This window comes from Tamandua tetradactyla, chromosome 8 (assembly GCF_023851605.1).
Source record: "Tamandua tetradactyla isolate mTamTet1 chromosome 8, mTamTet1.pri, whole genome shotgun sequence".
Lineage (NCBI taxonomy): Eukaryota > Metazoa > Chordata > Mammalia > Pilosa > Myrmecophagidae > Tamandua > Tamandua tetradactyla.
In genome coordinates, this window is record NC_135334.1 from 35,954,306 (window position 1) to 35,975,361 (window position 21,056).

Genomic DNA, 21,056 nt, shown 5'->3' on the forward strand with positions numbered 1-21,056 from the left:
CATTCTACTTCTCCATCAGAGCATTCTTCAGCCACCTGCATTCATCGGGCATCATGCAGAAGGCCCAATGTCCACATTCCATCATTCTCAATTTTGGATAATTTCACTGTCCCCAAGAGACAGAAAACCAATAAACAAACCCTCATCAAACAGGAAATCTAAACCTCCTCTTAACTCTTGTCCCTCACCCATTATTTACTTTTGCTGTTGCTGTGATAGTGCTGATGGTTTACTTTTGAACACAGCTCACAGCAGGCAATATCAGTCCATAAGCTGGACTTAGTACAGCTTCTATTTTGACTACTGTATTTTGAGAGTAAAAATGGAGTAAGGAATGGAGTTGCATTTTTTTTTTGAGCTTAGTCTGTTTTCTTGATTCTTATTTTAAAAAAGGTTTTCTTCCAAAATAAAAATTTTAAAATTCTGAGTTCTCTCACAGAGGGAGTGTATCTTTTAAGTCCTTTGAGGACTCCCCTTCTAACAGCAATTTTAAAAAACTGCTTTATAGAATTGTATTAAAGGGATGAAGGACATTTGTTTTTTAAAATATATATATATACGTGTGATATGCTTTTTAAAGCTATCAATACATAAGTCCCTTTCGGTTAACAGAGAAGGAACTAACTCATTTGTTTTTTAACAGCTAACAGTGTGTGGCATGCATGTATATTTTATTTAACAAATTCCTAATTAATAACATTTAGGCATATACCAAAGAATATTTTTATTGGATAGAGTACCAAAAAAGGATTGCTGAGTCAAATAGTATGGGTATGTTCAATTTTATCTTATTTTTCCAAAAATCTTTAGCAATTCACTTTCCTTTAATCTATACATGATTGTTCTTTCCCAGCATCTTTACCAACCCCAAGTGTTTTCTATAATTTTTTGCAAATCTGATGGGCATTTCATTGTTATTTGCATTCTCTGAGCATTATCATGATAGTTTATTGGCTACCTGAATTTGTTCTTCTCTAAAAGGACTGTTAATATTTTATAACCAATTTAGTTGAGCTCTTCATATAGTATGGATATTGACACTTTATTGACTATCTTAGTTTGCCAGGCTGTCATGACAAATACCACACAATGGGTTAGCTTTAGCAACAGAAATTTATTACTCTCAGTTTTGGAGGTTAGAAGCCCAAAATTAAGGTATTGGCAGAGCCTGCTTTCTCCATGAGTTTGTAGAATTCTGGCAATCCTGTCAACACAGCAATCTCTCCCTCTGTGTCTACTCTCTACTTTCCTCTGACTTCTGGTTTCTCCTGACTGCTTCCAAATTTGCTTTCCTTATAATGACTGACTCAGCCTGATTCAATATAGCCTCATATATATAGGAACTTCGAAGATCCTATTCACCACAAATGAGTCCACATCTTAACAAATAATGACATCCTTAAAGGTTCCATTTATAAATGGGTTCATACCTATAGAAACATGGATTAAGGCTTGAACTTGTTTGAAGGGTACATGATTCAATCTCCCAACACTCTAAAAGTGTTACAAGTATTTTCCCCATTCTATTATTTACTCATCTTTTGAATGTGGTTATGTTATTTTTACCATATAGAATTTTATGTTTCATTTAATCAAGTATATCTTTTCCTTGATAAATTATGCTCTCTCACTTGTTATACTGGTTTGAAGTTATTCTGTACCCCAAAAAAGCCATGTCCTTTAATCCTCATTCAATATTGCTGAGTGAGAAATGTGACCCACCCAACTGTGGGTGGTTAACTTTTGACCAGATGGTTTCCATGGAGATGTGCCTCCACCCATTCAAGGTGGGGTCGTTTACTGGAGCCCTTTAAAAGGGAACCATTTTGGAAAAAGCTTTACAGCCACCAGAACCAACAGAATTAACACAGCCCTCGCAGTCAGAGAACTTTGGAGAGAAAGAAGGAAAATGCCCCTGGGGGAGCGTCATGAAACAAGAAGCCGGAAGAGAAAACTAACAGACATCGCCATGTGCTCTCCCAGTTGAATATTTTATTGGCCTTTTTTGTGTGAATGTAACCTTTTGTTGGTGCCTCAGTTTGGACATTTTCATGGCCTTAGAACTATAAATTTGCAACTTAATAAATTCCCCCTTTTAAAAGCCTTTCCATTTCTAGTATATCACATTCCAGCACCTTACTGACTAGAACACTTGTTAAATAAAAATTGGTAAAAAAATGTCCTCAATCCCTAGTTTACAGTTTCCCAGATTTTGTTCTAAAATTATAATCCTTTTTTCACATTTCAATCTTTAATGCCTCTAGAATTAATTAGCACGTATAGTATGCTTTACATCCTGGTGACTAACTGATAACTACCAGTACCATTTACCCACTGAAATGAAAAATTTTGAGTTTATACTGGGATCTACCTCTTAACTCTCTCACTTCACTAATTTAGATTTTATTATTTTGCTAACACTATAATTTTTTGTTTACAATACCTAATAAAATTTTAATTAAGGCAAGTTTCCTCTCACTATAATATATATTAATACTCTTCTTAGACATCAATTCTTCCATAAGACCTTTAACCAAGTTTACAATATTTTTCTTAGATTTCTTATCTGCAAATCCTTATATAGACACCATAAACACTAATATTGAGAAGCTCTTTACTGTATAGTGCAGTGGCTAAATGGATGGATTCTGCAGTGTGGGCTGAAATTCAGTCTTCTACTTATTAGCTAAGTCATTTTTGGCAAGTTTCTTAACCTGTTCTACAAAACAGTAAGGATGATATCCATGTCCTGGCTTAAGATAATGGAGTAAGATATGCACATAAGGCATTTAACACAATGCCACACATATAGGAGCAGTTCAATAAATATTAGCTCTAAATTGTGACCCCACTCAAATTCTCTGTACAATGGAAAAGGGAGAAAATTCCTTATTACTGGAGATTGGCTATTTTGCAAGTAGTTCAAAGCATAAGTGAATTCTGACCTTGTTAAACTACTTACAGGCTTTAACGCTTCAAAAGCAAATGTTCTGCACGTTTGAAAAATACAGATCTAGAAGAATGTAAGTCAGCCTAGACAGCAATAATAGTGGAATAGATTGCAGAATTACCAAGCCAAAAACAGAATCTGAGGGAGATGGAAAGGGAGAAGAATCCAGGGAGATACATGGAGGGGGTAAGGAAGACTCAAAGGAAGAAATATTTTTCATCATAATTCACTGATTAGAACGGTTTATCTTTCAACTAGAAACTGATATGAACATACACTTTTTTACATTAGTTGCATATCCTTTTTTTATATTCAAATAAATTTAAGGAATATTTTAATAAGAAATGAGGAGAGGTACCCTGAACTTTATCTTTCCAACATTCATACATTCAACAAATATTTACTAACGATTTGCTATGTACTTGACACTCTGCTTGATATTGGGCATACTATGGCAAAAACAACAGAACAAGTATTGTTCTTGTACTCATCTAATGAAGGAGAATAGATAATAAATTATCACATAATTAATTTATAATTAAAAGTGAGAAAAGCCATGAAAGAAAGCAATAGGCAGGATGTTCTGAGAGCTCAGTTGGTCAGTAAAGTCCTTTCTGAGGAGGTACCAGCCACTTCGCACTCTTCTCAGTAATCAAGACAAGAGTGGGGAGAAGAATAGGCAGAAGGATCAGCACTTTTGCAATGACCATGAACAGGAAAAAGATCGCTTCAGTCAAAGCAATAAAAAAAAAACAGTACAGAGGAAAAAATAGCAAGTAAGGAGGAGAACAGCTAGAATGGAGAGAGAGGTAGATGAGAACATGACCAGCAGGTCATGATACTCTATGTGCAATGGAAATCAACTTAAGAGTTTAAGAAAACTGATGTTGGTATTTTGAAAGACCACTCTGTATAGATAATACACTGACTGGGTAAAGGCAAAAGTGGAAAAGGGTAACCAAATTAGGAGACTATTCAATAGTTCAAGAAAGACGGTATGGTAGAAGGAGATAAGAAATAGATCACAACCTTCCAAACTATCATATAATATCACCACCCAATTTAGACTATAAGGTTTAGCTTACCATGTAAGGGCTGTTCAAGGGAGTAATTTTGTGATACAATCATTTCAAAGTCAGTAAATGTGTATTATATCTGAAAATATTTATGGGTCATTTAATCCTGTCAATTAACATCCAGCATACTTTACGATAAAAATTTAAACTTGAAACTGTAAAGCCATGGGAGAAAAAATATTTTGGTCTTTTACTGAATTCAAATCAAAATTTTACACTGTATCTTGTCTATCTTGCCTTAGTGTGTAAATATGAGAACAAAACTGACCAACTCATAAAACTATCCTTTCTTACTTGATACTTATAACCACAAAAGCCTTTAAGGGTATATAAAAACTGAAAAAATAAAAACAAAAGAAAAAAACACCAGAATTTCCCAAATGAAAGCAGCAAATTATAAGAACCTAAAGAAGAGCATTCTCGTGGGTTAGGAATGTACTGCCTGATAGCACAGCTATGCTAGGGACAGATTATTTTATAATTCCTCTACAGCGGGCATTCAGTGAACAAATATTTACTGGGTGCTTACTATATATACCATTACTGTCATATAAAGGTTCCTTTCTCCATTAAGCTGAGATTAAACTGGTGACTGCAATCTCTTTAATAGGGGCAAGAAGCTAGAAGGAGGAACCCCAAAGCTTCCTATATCACTCATCAATACATTCTCTCCTGCACATCCACTGCAGCAGTGGGAGAACTGGAGGGGCTGGGGGTTGGGGGGTAAACCATATTTGGTAGAAATGCAACAAGAAGGAAAAAGACTCCCATGTTCCCATATGTTGTTTATTACCAGAGACAAGATAGGAGTAATGGAATCGAGTCTCTCAATATATTAGTGATGCCCTCAAAGCCTGACTCTACTTGAGAGCTGACGATATAGCAACAATGTCCAGTGCAAAGTACAGTACTTCTCCTGTTGTTATTCTTTCTAAGTTTTACCCTCCATTATTCAACAAAAATCTTAGGGACCTCCCTTACTCAATTTCCTCATTTATTCTGGTAAGTGGAGCAATACAAATGAGTCTCCAAAGAAGCAAACCAGTATCTATTTCCCACCATAACTGAGACATCATGCTGTACCCATTCATACTTCAAAAATTAGTGACACAGTAACCATAGTAGTAACATCTGGAAAATATCTCTTAACTTATGTGTTATGGGACACATCAATAGCTTTTCTGGTAATGAAATAGCCGAACGAAAGGAAATGACCTAAATATTATGATAACCTAAATAAGATCATTCAAAAAAGCTGGGGGGAAAACATCTTACAAAACCTAATGTACAGGAAACTGAACTTTTAATTTTTGCTCAACTACCTTCCTATTGTTTTTTAAAAGTTTCAATTAGAAACAGCATTTTATCCAGTAACAAATATAAATCAGGATTACTCATCAGGACAACTGGTAATAAAATCTATTTCTTCCAGGCCTAATTCCCAGGCAAAGACCAACATGCTGGGTCAATCACTTCTGTGTGGCTGTGCTGGCAGTACTCTAAGGAACAATGACTTCTCCAGTAATTTCTGTTTTTAGAAGAAAGTACACAGAAGGAGAGCAGAAAGAAAAAAAAAGCACATGGGGACATTCCTATACTCAGAATGTTCTAAACAAATGGTTCTTTTAGATTAACCCCTCTATAACCCTGCTGAAAACCAAATCCTTTCCTGAGAAAACTGCACATGTGCACATTCTCATAACATAGCAAACAATTTTAAGAGGAAAAAAAAATGCCTTGAAGCTTTTCCGTGAATTCCAGGTCTAGAACCCTGTTACAATGTTTCCAAGATAACTCCTAGAACTGCCTTCTGAGCAAAATTGAGCATGGAGTTGTAATAGAAAGGTTTTATGAGCAGGTCAGAGAAAAAAGTACCCAGTGGGAAAATAAAGACACTGAAAGCAAAAATAAGAGCCAAGATTAACAGACATAATCTGAAGCCTATACTATAGAAACTCAGAGTATTTACTCATTCATATGACAAATGCTTGAGGATTATTATGTCCTAGACAAGATACTGCAAGATGAAATAAGCTCAGACTTAGCCACCATGGTTCCTATCCTCATGTAGTACACAAGCACCATGGGAAAGACAATCAATCATCCTGATAAATGGATAATTATAAACTGAGACAAGATTCTGGAATAAAGGAAATATGTCTTATGAGAGCCTACAGCAAAAGAACCTAATTTAGAAGGAGAATCACAAAAGGCTTCCCTAACGTAAGGATGAGGTGAAATCTAAGCATTAAGAGTTACTATGCAGATACAGGAGCGAGAGATAAAGCTAATGCAGGTCTTCCAAACTAAAGGAACTGCATAAATAAGCAAAAGCTTTATGGTGGAAGGAGCATGGTGATTATGGAATTGTACTATGAAATTAGGAAAATGTGGGTTTTCTTAATAGTTCTTTCTTCTTAGCCTGCTATTTTATCCTCTAATAAAAATAACAGTATATAGAATGTATATGTGTGAAGATTTCTCAATATAAATATTAAAAAAATAATAATAGTATATTCATCATAGGGTGAATAGGAGAATTAAAAAACTTAGTAAAGGGTGGGCCGCGGTGGCTCAGCGGGCAAAGTGCTTGCCTGCTATGCCGGAGGACCTCGGTTCGATTCCCGGCCCCAGCCCATGTAACAAATACGGAGAAACAGAATACAATAAAACAAGAAAATGTTTAAAGATGTTTCCCTTTCTTCCTTCCTTCCTTCTATCCTTCCTTCCTTCTCTCTGTCTTTCCTTTAAAAAAAAAAAAACTTAGTAAAGTGCTGGCGCATATATAGTGCTCACTAAGTATTAGCAATGATGATGACAAGAGTAGTTAGGAGAGCCTGTATTACAGTAAAACCTCTGGGTATGCTAAACCTCTCCGTAAATGTTAGCAGCTCCTGAAAACATCAATTATAAATTTCTATGGCTATGAATAACTTAAATATTAAGAAGTGCTTATTCTTCATTTTTACTTTTAGTAATGAGCTACAAAGAGCTGAATTTAGATATAGCACAAATACACGTTTTCTCTACCTAAAGACCATGAAAAACTCTCCTCTGAGGTTTTGTTTTGTTTTTTTAACAAACCAACTTACCGAAATTCTCAAATGAAACAATTCTTATAGCATAATTACAATGTTTTTCAAATAGTATGATTCTCAAAACTATTTGTTGTGCTTAATTCAAGTTAACAACTATTACATAAATAAAATATTCTAATGGAGCTATTAAAAAAACTGTACTTCACAAAATTTAAGTGTCTTTGAAAATGGGTTTGAATTTAGTCTTCTTAGCAAGCTTAAGAACAATTCAAAAACAAAATTTTTGTTTTTGTTTATATTTTCACTTTGCCTCTAGGCAAAGCATTGTATGGGTCCCTGTAATGGAGAATCCATCTTTTAAGTCCAGTAATATTCAAGGAAACCCACCCCTTTCAGATAAATGCTCTTTCAGATATATTAACTTTGGACATTGAGCACTTTTCTGTAATTACTCAACCTCCTGGCCTGAGATTATTCAACAGGTAAGAATTAAGATGGCACGACAATATTTTGTGCTACAACAATTTAACATTACCTGGAAAACTAGTCTTCATTATATCAATTCCAACTTGTAGCTCAGGTTCAGCAGCAAGCACAGCAAAGTCCCCTTGATGAGAGACGTTAAAGTTGAAATTGGGATAAGGATTCAGTGAGTCCTTTGCAAGAACTGGTTTTCCTTTTGCAGTTCTTTGCAAACGAATGTTATTCCAAGGGATATTCAATTTCTCCGCAACTAATTTTCTTATCATCAGACGACCAGCCTGTTAAGTATATAAAACACCTAGTATATAGTTATGCCTACTACAGATTTAGATATACTTCCTCTATCATACAAATATATTTCTTGTGGTTACAAAAATATTAATTTTTAAAAGTTACACCAGTATTAAATGAATAGTGTGTTGCTAAGATTTAAGAAACACTTTAAGAATACAGAAAAGTCAGTCCCTCCTTAGCAATTCCCTCCCCTCAACAAGCAACCAGTTAACAAGTTAGTAGACATTCTTCCAGTTGTATTTGCATAAGCTTTTGATATATATATATGACATCAAACTATGTGAAGTATTCTGCCATGTACCTGCTTTGTATTAGATTATTTAATGTCTGTACATATCAGTCTGGCCTGTGCAGTCTTTTAACAGTGTATTTCATGTTATCGAAGGACCATAACTTGTTTGATCATTTCCCTATTACTGAACATTTGGGCTGGCTCTAGTTTGCTATAAAAAAAAATTCGGCAGTGAGCAGCTTGTTGTACCTTCATCTTTGTGTATACGTGCCAGTAATGTCTAGATCTTATATATCTATCACTCAGCTTCAACAAGTAGCAGGTTATGACCTTTTTTGTTTCATTTATACCCCAGCTTCTCTTCCACTTCCATTATTAAGAACTTACATTATTAGTTTTTAAATTGCTAAAAACACACATAATCCATGGGTATAAGATGACAAATTGTAAATTTGTAAAATACCTCCCAGGTTTTTTTTTTCCTTCAATTCTAATACTGAATTTCGAACACAGCAGGGTTTTGAAATGCCTTCATTCCACACTTTCAAAAACTTTAAGTGTAGAACATATTCACCCACATACCTTCAAGAAACTATCAGCTCATATTTCAAACTGAAAGATGTTCTGAAATACAGTATTTTCAAAAAATCAGACTTTGTAGTGATCCTAATCACATTGTTTTTAAACTGCACTGTGTACTACAAGTAATTTGTAATCCCGTTTTCGATTTCTTGCTTAGAAATACATAATTTAAATAAATGATTCTATTTGAAGTTCTGTATCTCAAAGTTATCTGGTCAGGAAGGTATGCTTGTGACAGAATACTTCCTGGGCCTCAGTTTCATTGGTAAAAGGAGGCTGGCCTCAGCCTTCCAGCTCTACGGGGTATAAAGCTAAACTGAATTAATTCAGACTGTCAATATTTTCTAGGGCCTACCACGTGAAGGATGCCCTTGAAGTGATGAGATATTTTACAGGCAGACTAGCGACCAAGCAAAGAAAGAAAATGCAATTTGATAACATTGAAAAACAAAATACCATTATGGAAAAAAAAAACCAACAATTCTTTCGTAGGTCCTCCCTACACTTAGCTTATGGTTTTAGTACGGCCTCGGTTTTCAAATTACACGGGGGGAGGGGCTCATCTATTCTGCCATCCAGGCCTCGGAGGCGGTTACAAAGACATTACAGACCAGGCCGTGCGCGCTCCGGAGACATGCCAGCGCCGACCAGCCCTAGCCCAGAACAGCCACAAGTGGGCTTGATCGCGGGCGTCGATGCCAGGGCAGGAGGGTGGGACTCCGCAGTCTGGCCCACCTCCCCAAACATCTGTTTCCTCGGCTCTAAATATCAAAGACCTGAAGTACCATGGCTGCCTTAGCGTCCCGGGCAAAGACGAACTGGCCAATGCGTTCCTTCTCCTCGGGCTGGATCGATCGCACCGCCAGCAGCCATTCAGCTCGGCTCGGCAGCCAAGTGCCGCAGGAAAAGGCCCAGCGCACACCCTCCATTGCTGGCACCAAGCAGAACCGCTTGGCGGGGTAAACCATACACTGGAAAGGAACCTCGCCGCCACCTAGGGCCTGAGATGGCGCGGACGCTAGCGTGACCCCGCCCCCTTCTTCCCGGCGTCTGTGCGAGGGGGGCGGGGCGCCGTGAACGTCACACGCACGCTCTCTGCCGGGACAGCCTCCTCTCGGAGAAAGCGGTTGGTGGCGCACTACAAGAGACCAGGCCTCTCCGCTCTGCGGCAACGTGTGACGTCACGTGAGGACGGGGTTTAAGTGGCGAACGAAGGGCGGGACCAAGGCTAACCGCAGGACAGTTACGCCACTCACACATCGAGAAGAGCTGAAGGGACAGTGGTGCAAGCCAATCGCAGTCTGTCCTCTGGAGGCAGGGAGACTGGGGTGGAGAATTCGAAGACGGCAGTTGCAGGTGGGTGAGCTCTGGGGTCTAAGGGAAGGAGTGGGAGAGTACCACTTTAATCCCAGGGGCTAGGGTTAGCCTCTACGACCCACGGAGAACAGGATTCCCTTGGTTTCAGCTGTCCTCGAGTTTGCTGTCCAGAGGGGTTTCCGTGTCTAGGAGGAGACTACGAGATGTGAATGTTGCCCCCCTGAGTTGTGTAACGCGGCGGCCCTGAGTTGGCCCCGAGCCCCTTCGGCCCAAGCAAGGCACACCCTCACCCCGAAGTACTCCTACCCCTACAGCCGCCCACCCTGTAACCCGCCTTAGCTAAGACACTGGCCCTAGTGTGGGGCGCTGGCTCTTCCTGTATCCGAGGCTGCCAGTAAGAAGCTGGGATAATACTGACCTTTTATTGCAGTGATGAAGTGACCCAGGTATAGTTTTGCGATTATCAAGCCTGCGCCGGAGCCTTAGGAGAAACCAAGAACACTGTTAAAACATGAGTGTTTCCACGTCCTAGCAGAGAGAGGTCCTTGCTCTGTTAACAGCTAAAGCAAGTAAATAACTTAAGCGGTTCTTCAGATTTACTCTGTGCCTTTGCTCAATTATTATTTCTTCCGTCTTTATGAAGGGCTATATTGATGTTTCGGTTTACATAAATCCATGTAAACTGTAGATGATCCTTATATGAAAGCCCACGTGATCAAAGCCTCCTGCGGATTTTGGTCGGAGAAAAGTTTCTGTCTGCAAACGCATACAAACGCATAACTTTGTAGTAAAATTAAGTACTGTAGTATGGGATTCAGCATGTACCTTTTTTCCCTTTGGCTGTCGGAGAACATTAACCAAGAGCCAGCAGTTGGAATTAACTCAAGTCGGTCTGTCCTCTTTAAGATGGTTTTTTTATCAGTAATTGTTTCCATTAACCTTTCATGATATTATGATCCCCCTAGAATTCTTTACAACTAAATGGAATTTTGAGCACACACACATACACAAATCCTCAAAAGATTATAAAATGAATTTCTGGCTTGATACATCCTTTATTTCTGTAGTATTTACTAAAATCCTGTGTCAGGTGCCATATCTAAGATCTGCTTTCTAGATGTGCTTACCTTACAAGGAGCTTACAATCTGGCAAAGCAAATAAAGAATATACATAAAAAACTACAATAAGAAAAAGTGTAATTATCATATGTAGGGTACAAAATACTGTAATATTGCTCGTATCAGCAAAGTTTATAACTCCATTTTCATTTTTAACTGTTATAAATTTTTGAATAAATTTTTCAGTTCCTGTCTTTTTGAACTGATTTTTATAATTCGGGTAGAAAACTTTTCTGTTGCAAAAATACTTCGATGTACATTTTCACACATGTTCATTTGTGATTGAGGAACTGAGCTCAAAAAGAAGAAATAATTGTGAAATTATTTAAATTTAGGTTTAGAAATTCAGAGCCCATTCTTTTACCACTAAACTAAATTCTGTGAAGTCTTAATAAACAGCCAGGTAAGGTAGTGGTTATTTGTACTCGTTCTCTCTGCCTAGAATACTTCTCTTTCCTTTCATCATCATGTTACCTGTTCCTCTGTATCATTGAGGACTCAGTTCATATGTCATACCAAAGAGAATATCTCTGTGCTCCCAATCATATAGTTCAGTCTCCCTAACCACCTTCCCTAGCCCCATGCCCTATTGACCCCCTTCTTTTTCAAGATCATGGCTCTTTGGTGTCCCTTACAATTTCATAGGAATTTTAGGATCAATTTTTCCATTTCTGCCAAAAGGCCATTGGAATTTTTCTCCTCCTCCCCCTCCCTTTATTAGAAAAGTTGTGGGTTTACAGAACAATCAGGCATAAAATAAGGGATTCCCATATACCACCCATCACCAACATCTTACATTAATGTGGAACATTTGTTACAATTGAAGATAGCACACTTTTATAACTACTATTAACTAAAGACCTTGGTTTAACTTAGGGTTCACAGTCTTGTGGTGTACTTCCATTAATTTTTAAAAAAAATGTTGTTGTTCCCATATATACAATCTAACATTTCCCCTTTTAATCACATTCAGATAGATGTATAGTTCAGTGCTGTTAATTAATTACATTCACAGTGTTCTGCTACTGTCACCCCCTTTGTTACCAAAACATTTCCATCATTCCAAACAGGAACCCTGTTCATTTTAATGTCATTGAGATTTTGATAGGAACTACATTGAATCTGTAGGTTGCTTTGAGAAGTATTTGCCATATTAACATTAAGTTTTCAAATCGGTGAACATAGGATGTCTTTCCCTTTTTTGGGGGGTCTTTGATTTCCTTCAACAGTGTTTTGTAGTTTACATTGTACAAATCTTGCCCATACTTGGTTAAATTTATTCCTAAATTTTTTATTCCTTTTGATGGTAGTGTAAATAGAATTTTCGTAATTTCCTTTTTTAATTTTTCATTGCTGGTATATAGAAATACAACTGATTATTGAGCCTTGGCTGCAGTTTGATGCTACAATAAATAAATTATTTATTAGCTGTAATAATTTTTATGTGAATCCTTTCAGATTTTTTATCTGTAAGATCATATTATCTGTGAATAAAGATTATTTTACTTCTTCCATTCCAATTTGGTTACCTTTTACTTCCTTTTTTTTCTTTTCTTTTCTTTTTTTTTCCTTTTGCCTTTTTGCTCTGGCTAGAATTTCCAGTACAATGTTGAATAGAAAGGGCAAAAGTAAGCATCCTCATCTTTTTCCTGACCTTAAGGGGAAAGTTTTCAATTTTTCCCCCTTGAGTATTATACTAGGTATGGTTTTATCATAAATGTCTCTATCATGTTGAAGAAGTTCCTTTCTATCCCTAATTTGTTGAGTGTTTTTTTTGTCATTAAAGGGTGTTGGATTTTGTCAAATGCTTTTTCTGTATTGACTGAGATGATCATGTGTTTGTTTTTTTCTCCTTCATCCTCCTAATGTGGAATATATCATTGATTTTTCATTAGGTTGAACCACATTTGCATTTTTGGCACAAATTTCATCCACTGGACACTATTTATAGGTTTGCTGAATTTAATCCCCTTCCCTATCTACTTTTTAAAATCTTTGTTGTCCTTCAAGGCTTAGCTCAAACCTTACTTCTCTTCAGGCCTATCCCAGTGACCTTTCTTTAAAAAAAGTATTTATCTATATCATCATTTGGTAATTGTTCTAGTACTGTCTTATAACATCTATCCTATTGTCCCGAACTATTTAAATGTGTATTATCTTCCAAATTAAAATATAAGCCATTTGAGAAGGAATTTCATGTATAGCTCACTTTTTATACATATTATACAATCAGTAAACAAATTTTTGTTTGCCTTTCTAATAGATTTTACTCTTCTCACAAGGTAATACTGATTTTTATATTCTGTCTACCTTTACGTTCCTCACTTTTTTTCTTAAAGGAGTATAAAGTTTGCAGTTAATAATTCCCTAACATATTCATTAACTGCAAAATTTTATTAAAATATTTTTTATTACGTTTGTCAGGACTAAAGTAATAGAAAGAGGCCTAGCAAGCTTGTGAATAATAGTCATCTTGCCTGATTCTGGTCTGTGGTTTCTTAGCAGCATTCTGGGAGACTTAAGTTCTATTTCCAGAGCTGCTACCCAATTATCTGTGTGACCTTGGGTAAATAACGGACCTCTCCCAAGTCTCAGTTTCAGTGGAAAGACATTAAATGAAATCATCTCTGTGATTCAGTGATTTTTATATAATGTTCATTAGCTTTTTATTGAGTTACAACTTAAATTTGACTCTATCGCAGACCTTTTCCTTTCCAAAACTTCAGTAACTCCATAATTACTAGAAACTCAGAAACTTCACTCCCTATATCTAATCCAATCCAAAGTCTTATTGGTTCTGCTTCTAAAATAGAGCTAAAATCATTCCATTTCTCTCCATTTCCACTGTTAACACTCTAGTCTTAAACAGCATCATTTCTCACATGAAATATTGATTCATTTTTAGACTGCCCAAGAAAGGGGAGCATTCTCTTCCTATGCCTGTCCTTTATGTCATAAGCTCTCCTGGACCAACTTGTCTTCAAAACTAAGTCCAGAAGTCCATGAACTTAATCACTTTGCTATATTGCCTCCTAAATAGATTGAGAAGTCAGGGCCAGCACGGTAGGAAATCTGGAGAGTATAATGCACGGAAACTAAGAGATGAATGTTTCAAGAAGGGGAGAATAGTTAATAGTGTGGATAATCCTGAGAAGCTAAGTCAAGGAAAGAGAAGTGAGCATTTGCCTTTGCAAGATGATAGTATGGTGACATTGGCAAGAACGTTTTTAGCACAATAAAAGAGGAGAAACTTGATCGGAGTGGGCTGAGATGATAACAGGAGGTGACGTTACCATAGACTGTTCTTTAGAAGTTTTTCTGGATCAAGGAGTACAAAAATGGGATGGTAGCTACAAGAGAATAAAAAAATCAAAGGATAAATTTTTATTTGCTTGATGTTTAAATGGTGTGTATTAAAACAATTTTTTTTGGTGTGTATTAGAATTTATATGCTGATGGAAATGGTCCAGAAGTGTAGGAGAAGTTGTGTGCATGTTCATCACTCTAGACAATACTGTGGAGTAGAGAACTGTACTAGATTGAATCACATCCTCCATAAAAACATGTTGAAGACCTAACCCCTAGTCCTGTGGGTATGGAATTATTTGTAAATAGGATCTTTGAAAAGGCCAAATTGAATGATGTTGGTCTTAATCCAGTATGATTGGAATCCTTATAAGGAGAGGAAATCTAGACAGAGACAACTGATCAGTGGAAGTAGAAGTCAGAAGAGGAGGAAGAGATGGATTGCCATATGACAGAGGCAGAGAGAGTGTTTTAGTTTGCCAGTGCTGCTGGAATGCAATATACCAGAAATGGAATAGCTTTTATAAAGGGAATTTATTAAGTTAGTTCTAAAGCCCATAAAAATATCCAAACTAAAGCATCCAGGGAGAGATACCTTGATTCAAGAAAGGCAGATAGCATCCAGAACACCTCTTGTGTCAGCTGGGAAGGCACTGGCTGGCATCTGCTGATCCTTTGACTTCTGGTTTCAAACAGCTACCCTGGGGGCATTTTCTTTCTGCTTCTCCAAAAGCCTCTGTCTTTATCAGCTCTGAGCTTTTTCCAAAAAAAAAGTTCCCTCTTAAATGACTCCAGTAAGCAGATTAAGACCCACTTTGAATGGTGGAGATACATCTCCATAGAAACCACTTAATCAAAAAGATCCCACCCACAATCAGGTGTGTTACATCTCAGTGGAAACAGCCTAATCAGAAAGCCCCACCTTCAACAATAGGTCTGCATCCACAAAATTGGATTAGGAAAAAAGAACATGGTTTTTCTGAAATACACAATAGCCTCAAACCAGCCCAGATAGATTGCCAACAAGTCATCACCAGAAGGATGCAGACTTCAGAGAAAGCATGACCTGTCAATACTTTGATTTTTGACTTCTGTCCTTCAAACTGTGAGCCAATAAATTCTGTTTAAGTCAATCGGTTTGTGGTATTGGTCATAGCAGCCCTGGCAAACTAAGACAAGAACCTCATCTATATTGTTTTGGACATATCCCCAGTATCTAGAACAATATCTGCCACAATAAGAGCTACTCCATGAACTTTCTAAGATCTGAATAAGTGGATCACTTAGACTCTATTTCTCTTATCTTCTCCAATTCATTCTTCACACATCAGCCAGGAAGATACATATTTTTAAATTAGATCATGTCACTGTCCAGTTTAAAGTCTTCAATGGTTCCTATTTCACCAAGAATAAAATCCCCACTCCTTACAGCTTGTAGGATCCTGCGTGAGGAAGCACATGCCTTATGCAGCCCTATCTCCTGGCATTCTTGTTCTCATCCACTGCATTTCAGCCATGCCTAAAACTGAAGGATCTGTTTCCCACATTAAGCTTTGTACAAGATTTATCCCATCAACCCCTTACCTCAGTTTGACTCTTTCTCATCATTTAGGTGTCAACTTAAATGGTGATTTGTGAGAAAGATTCTGCCTAATATTGTAGTGGATAAGAGTGTGGGCTCTAAAGCCAAAGTACCTGGTTTCTCATCCCGGCGTCCTCCTTACTTACTTTGTGACTTTAAGGAAATTAATCTTCTCAAAGCTTCGTATTCCCCATATGTAAAATGGGGATAAAAATATTATCTACTTTGTGAGGATTAAAATAATATGTAAAGCATATAGTATAGAGCCTGGTACATAGTAATTGTTATATTACCATTATTATCTGAAGTTGGATGCCTCCCACTTTTTTGGTCTTTATATCCATTTCGCAGTTGTTTCTTCACAGTATTTGTAACAATTTATAATTCGTTTTTGCAATTTATTTACTGACAGACTTCCTCATTAGATACTGAACAAGGAAGAGTCAGAGACTGTATTTGCCTTTGCTCCCCAAGCTATATAGAATTTCTAATATGATCCCTGGCATATAATTAGCATTCTATAATAAAAATGAGTTGAAGAGAATAGGCCAGAAAGCATACTCTATTTTGAAATATCAGTGATCAAACTAATATGACCAAAAAACCCAATGAAATCAAAGCCCACATCAGTCAGAGCACAGCTTGTGCTTACTATGAGGTGGTTTGTTATTACTTCATGTCACAGACTTGGTTCTTATACTTTTATTCACTCAATTATTTAAATCAAATTTTAATGCAAGGCATTAATACAACAAACAAGAGTAATAGCTTTGGAATTTGAATGTTTTCTTGAGCAGAAAAGTGTTCTATTGAAGCTTAGATGTAAGCTTATAAAATACACTATTTATGTACTTGTAGGGAAAAAATGCTACCAATTTAAGATGGTTCTTTATCACTTCGAATTTTTATACTTATTGAAAACACTCTTCTAGATTTCTTTAAACATAGGTTTTTAATAGCCTATCATCCTTGTACATAGATTAAAAAAATATTAGCAAAATTAATTAGCTGAAACCTTCACATTCAGACTCTAACTCTTCTGATTCACTATTCACTCAGTGTCTCAATATTCATGTTTTCCCACCTACCATTTTCTGTTATTACGAATGTTAGTGGTGTAGCATTTCTTAAAAGAGCATTCATTATAGGATGGTCTCCAGGGTTTTTTCCCAAAGTTCTGATACCCATTCTTCAAATTTTGATCTACATGTACATGTAATTATGAATATGTCATGACTACCACCTGATCAAAACGATTGTGAGATGCATCCTAATTTTAATGATATTAAGTTTGAAAATACTGTCTTAAAATCAAAAGAAATTTGACATTGAATCTTCAGAATATTTGGAGAAAAGTAACTACATTACACATCTTTTACCAAGAAATAAGAATTGTTTAATACTTACTAATGTTACTGACTAAATGTATAAGGTGTTATTGGTTTTAGTAAGTAAGTTTCATAAATCACTTGCTGACGTTCATTTAATGTTCATGACATCATTTAAGCATCAGAACAGTCCAGTGTGATAGGTGTGTCACCTTCCTAGAAGAGAAAGCCAAGGGCTCAAAGAGCCTAAGTAAAAGTCACTAATAAATGATGCGCCATTTATGACTCTGTTCCTCTGGCTCCAAATCCTATGTTCTTTATTTTTGCAGAACACAGTAATAAAAGAAGAGATTGACTCACAGTAGTTTAAGAAATGGAAGTTTCAGCTTCTCAGATTTGTCATTCTGTGTTTGTGATTCTATCGTGGTAGTTTTTATCTTTTAACCACTTTATAAAAGTGAATGACTTTTTATTCTGCTAATATATTACTTTATGATACCTGAAGTTTTCTACTAAAGTTTATTTTTGTTACTCTTTATAGAAAAAAATAACTTTATACTTATGTTCTAGTTTGCTGGCTGCTGAAATGTGGTACACCAGAAATGGAACAGCTTCAAAAAAGAGAAACTTATTAAGTTGCTAGTTTCCAATTCTAAGGCTGTGAAAAATGTCCCAAATAAAGCAAGTGTATAAAAATGTCCAAATTAAGGCACCAACAAGAGGTTAGTTACCTTCATTCATGAAAGGCCAATGAAGTTCAGGGTTTCTCTCTTAACTGGAAATGCACATAGCGAGCATGGTGACATCTGCTTGCTTTCTTTCCAGGCTTCTTATTTCAGGAAGCTCTCCTGGGGGCATTCTTCATCTCCAAAGATCATTGGCTGGTGAACTCTGGTGGTTCTCAGTCCTCTTTTATGGCTCTCTTACAATTCTGGAGCTTTCTCCAAAATACTTCCTCTTTCAAAGGATTCCAATGAAGTAATCAAGACCCACTTGGAGTGAGTGGAGTCAGATCTCCCTCTAATCCAAGGTAAATATCCACAATTGGGTGAGTCACATCTCCATGGAGATAATCTTATCAAGTTTCCAAGCTATAGTGCTGAATAGGGATTAAAAGAAAAGCTTGCTCCCACAAGATTGGATCAGGATTAAAACATGGCTTTTCTAGGGTACATAAATTCTTTCAAACCAACACAACTTGTATCATTGTTCTCATTTCTTATTTGTGAATCATGAGCCTCAATAATTGACTTAATCCAATGCAAGGTCCTAACAGCATGCATGTTTTTAATGTCACTAAAATTAAAATTTATACTTGGCATTTTTAAAATTGATATTCTTGAGACAAATGTCAGTATTCAGAACCGTCAAAAGTTTGGGTTTTTATCCTTTTTAAATTCCATGGTTTGTGTGCTTTTCACTGTTTTATTTATTTTCAATTTATTTTAAAATATTGGAGAACCAATTGATAGCAAAATTGAAATGATGTTTTGTGAGGTTTTTTGTTCTTGCTGTTGCAATTTTTAAGTGTTTTCAACAAGATCAAAACTGGAATACCAATTATAGGCCAAGATGGCAGCTTAGTGAGGTGTGGGATTTCGTTCATCCTTGAAACCAGCTAGTAAATAGCCAGGAACAGTACAGAACAACTGCTGGGGCCATGTCAGTGACTGGACACTCAGTTTACCCCAGTCTGGACAAGCCCACCAAGAACCATGAGTTCCCCAACCTGCAGAGCCAGTGCCCCTCCCCGACACCTGCTTCCCAGAGGGGAAAGGAAAGAGACTTTACCAGCAGCAAGGGCTGAGTGCAACCAAGCTCCAATTGTGGAATTGATTAACGAATTCTGACTACTAAAATTAGGCCCCCAGCTCAGCTGAACCTTGAGTAAAAGCTGAGGTTGCTAGTTTTTGCTCCAGTGCAGAGGGGGCAGAGCTGATGAAAAAACAGGGGTTCTTTGGATTGGCTAGAACATAATAATTGAAAGAATCTGTTCCCTGAAGGAAAGGAGAGGGCATATAGGACCTGGAGACACACAGACCAATGTACCAATTTAAGCTCTTGATTGGCAAACCCGAGGGAGGGTCCTGCTCTAAAAAGGATTTTTCATTTTCTTTTTTGTGGCTCTGTTTCTATGCCTTGACTACACTTTGGATATGACTGCAGGGCTTCTCAGACTTCAACTCCCCCAGACATAGGCAGAATTAAGCTTGCTTGAGTGTTTGTCTGGAGCCTGTGCCTTCCCCAGGAGAAGGATGGGGTCCGGGTCAGGTGGAATCCCTCCCTTAAGTAATTCAGATGCCAAGGTCTGGAAAGGTAAAGTGATTAAACTTTCTCCTCTGTTTCAACCATGTCCCCAAAAGGGAGAGTCTGCTGAAGTTAAAAGTACCACATCATCTTATGCTTGTGGGACCTGCAGGCAGAAAAGCGCCATATACTGGGCAGCGTAGGAAAAACTCAGAGTTGAGACACTTCTTAGGAAAGCCTTTCACCCTGCTGGGTGTCACCCCCAGGGAAAACTGATGAAGGTGACTCTTTTTTCCTGAGAGGAGGCCAGTTTGGTCTGGGAAAATCTGGTTGGGGTCTATAATACCTAAGTAGATCATCCTAAAGGGAGAGAAAAAGGCATCATACAGGCAGGGCAATAAACAAGAAAACAAGAACTAAAAAATTCTGATCTGTTAAATAAAAGCTAAGCTAGAGGACTAGAATAAGCTGAACAGAATGTCAAAGAACAGATAGATTACAAATGCATCCAGCAAGAAAACCCTAGGTAGAAAAAGTGAGAAGAATCTCCAGATGAACTAATAAAAGAAATTAAATGCCTAGATGCCAGCAAAAAATAACGATTCATACCAGGAAAATTGAAGATATGTCCCAGTCAAAGGAACAAACCGACAATTCAGTTGAGATACAGGAATTGAGACAATCAATTCAGAATGTTCAGAAAGACATGGAATACTTCATCAAAAATCAAATCAGTGAGTTGAGGGAGGATATAAAGAAGGCAAGGAATGAACGAAAAGAAGAAATCTAAAGTCTGAAAAAACAAATCACAACTTATGGGAATAAAAGGCACAGTAGAAGAGATGGAGAAAAAAATGGAAACCTACAATGTCAGATTTCAAGAGGCAGAAGATAGGATTAGTGAACTGGAGGACAGAACATCTGAAATCCGACAAGCAAAAGAAAATATAGGGAAAAGAATGGAAATATATGAGCAGAGACTCAGGGAATTGAATGACAACATGAAGCACACAAATATACATGTTTTGGGTGTCCCAGAAGGAGAAGAGAAAGGGAGAGGAGAAAAACTAATGGAGGAAATTATCACTGAAAAATTCCCAACTCTTATAAAGACTTAAAATTACAGATCCAAGAAGTGCAGTGTACCCCAAACAGAATTGATCCAAGAAGACATACTCCAAGACACTAATGAGAATGTCAGAGGTCAAAGAAAAAGAGAGAATCTTAAAAGCAGGAAGAGAAAAGCAATCCATCACATACAAGGGAAACCCAATAAGAATATACATAGATTTCTCACCAGAAACCATGGAGGTGAGAAGACAGTGGGATGATATATTTAAGTTACTAAAAGAGAAAAACTGCCAACCAAGAATTCTATATCCAGCAAAATTGTCCTTCAAAAATGAGGGTGAAGTTAAAACATTTTCAGGCACAAAATCACTGAGAGAATTTGTGACCAAAAGACCAGCTGTACAAGAAACACTAAAGGGAGCACTAGAGAT

The 21,056-nt window shown here is 37.0% G+C and overlaps 2 protein-coding genes across 3 annotated transcripts in view; one reads left to right on the forward strand and one right to left on the reverse strand.

The window, feature by feature from the left end:
• The window catches only part of AASDHPPT (aminoadipate-semialdehyde dehydrogenase-phosphopantetheinyl transferase), a 45,293-nt gene extending 35,578 nt beyond the window's left edge, over positions 1 to 9,715 (reverse strand). Inside the window, exons 1-2 of the mRNA XM_077113092.1 lie at positions 9,441 to 9,715; positions 7,600 to 7,825 (exon numbers count right to left, since the gene is read on the reverse strand). Coding sequence (XP_076969207.1) covers positions 7,600 to 7,825; positions 9,441 to 9,623 — 409 coding nt within the window. The 5' untranslated portion in view covers positions 9,624 to 9,715. The remainder of the gene's footprint in view (positions 1 to 7,599; positions 7,826 to 9,440) is intronic.
• A 21-nt stretch (positions 9,716 to 9,736) lies between these two features.
• Positions 9,737 to 21,056, forward strand: part of KBTBD3 (kelch repeat and BTB domain containing 3) — a 42,495-nt gene continuing 31,175 nt past the window's right edge. Inside the window, exon 1 of one of the 2 annotated variants that reach the window (XM_077113091.1) lies at positions 9,737 to 10,011. The gene's annotated coding sequence lies outside the window, so the exon portion shown is untranslated. The remainder of the gene's footprint in view (positions 10,012 to 21,056) is intronic. The other variant, XM_077113090.1, reaches the window with a different exon arrangement.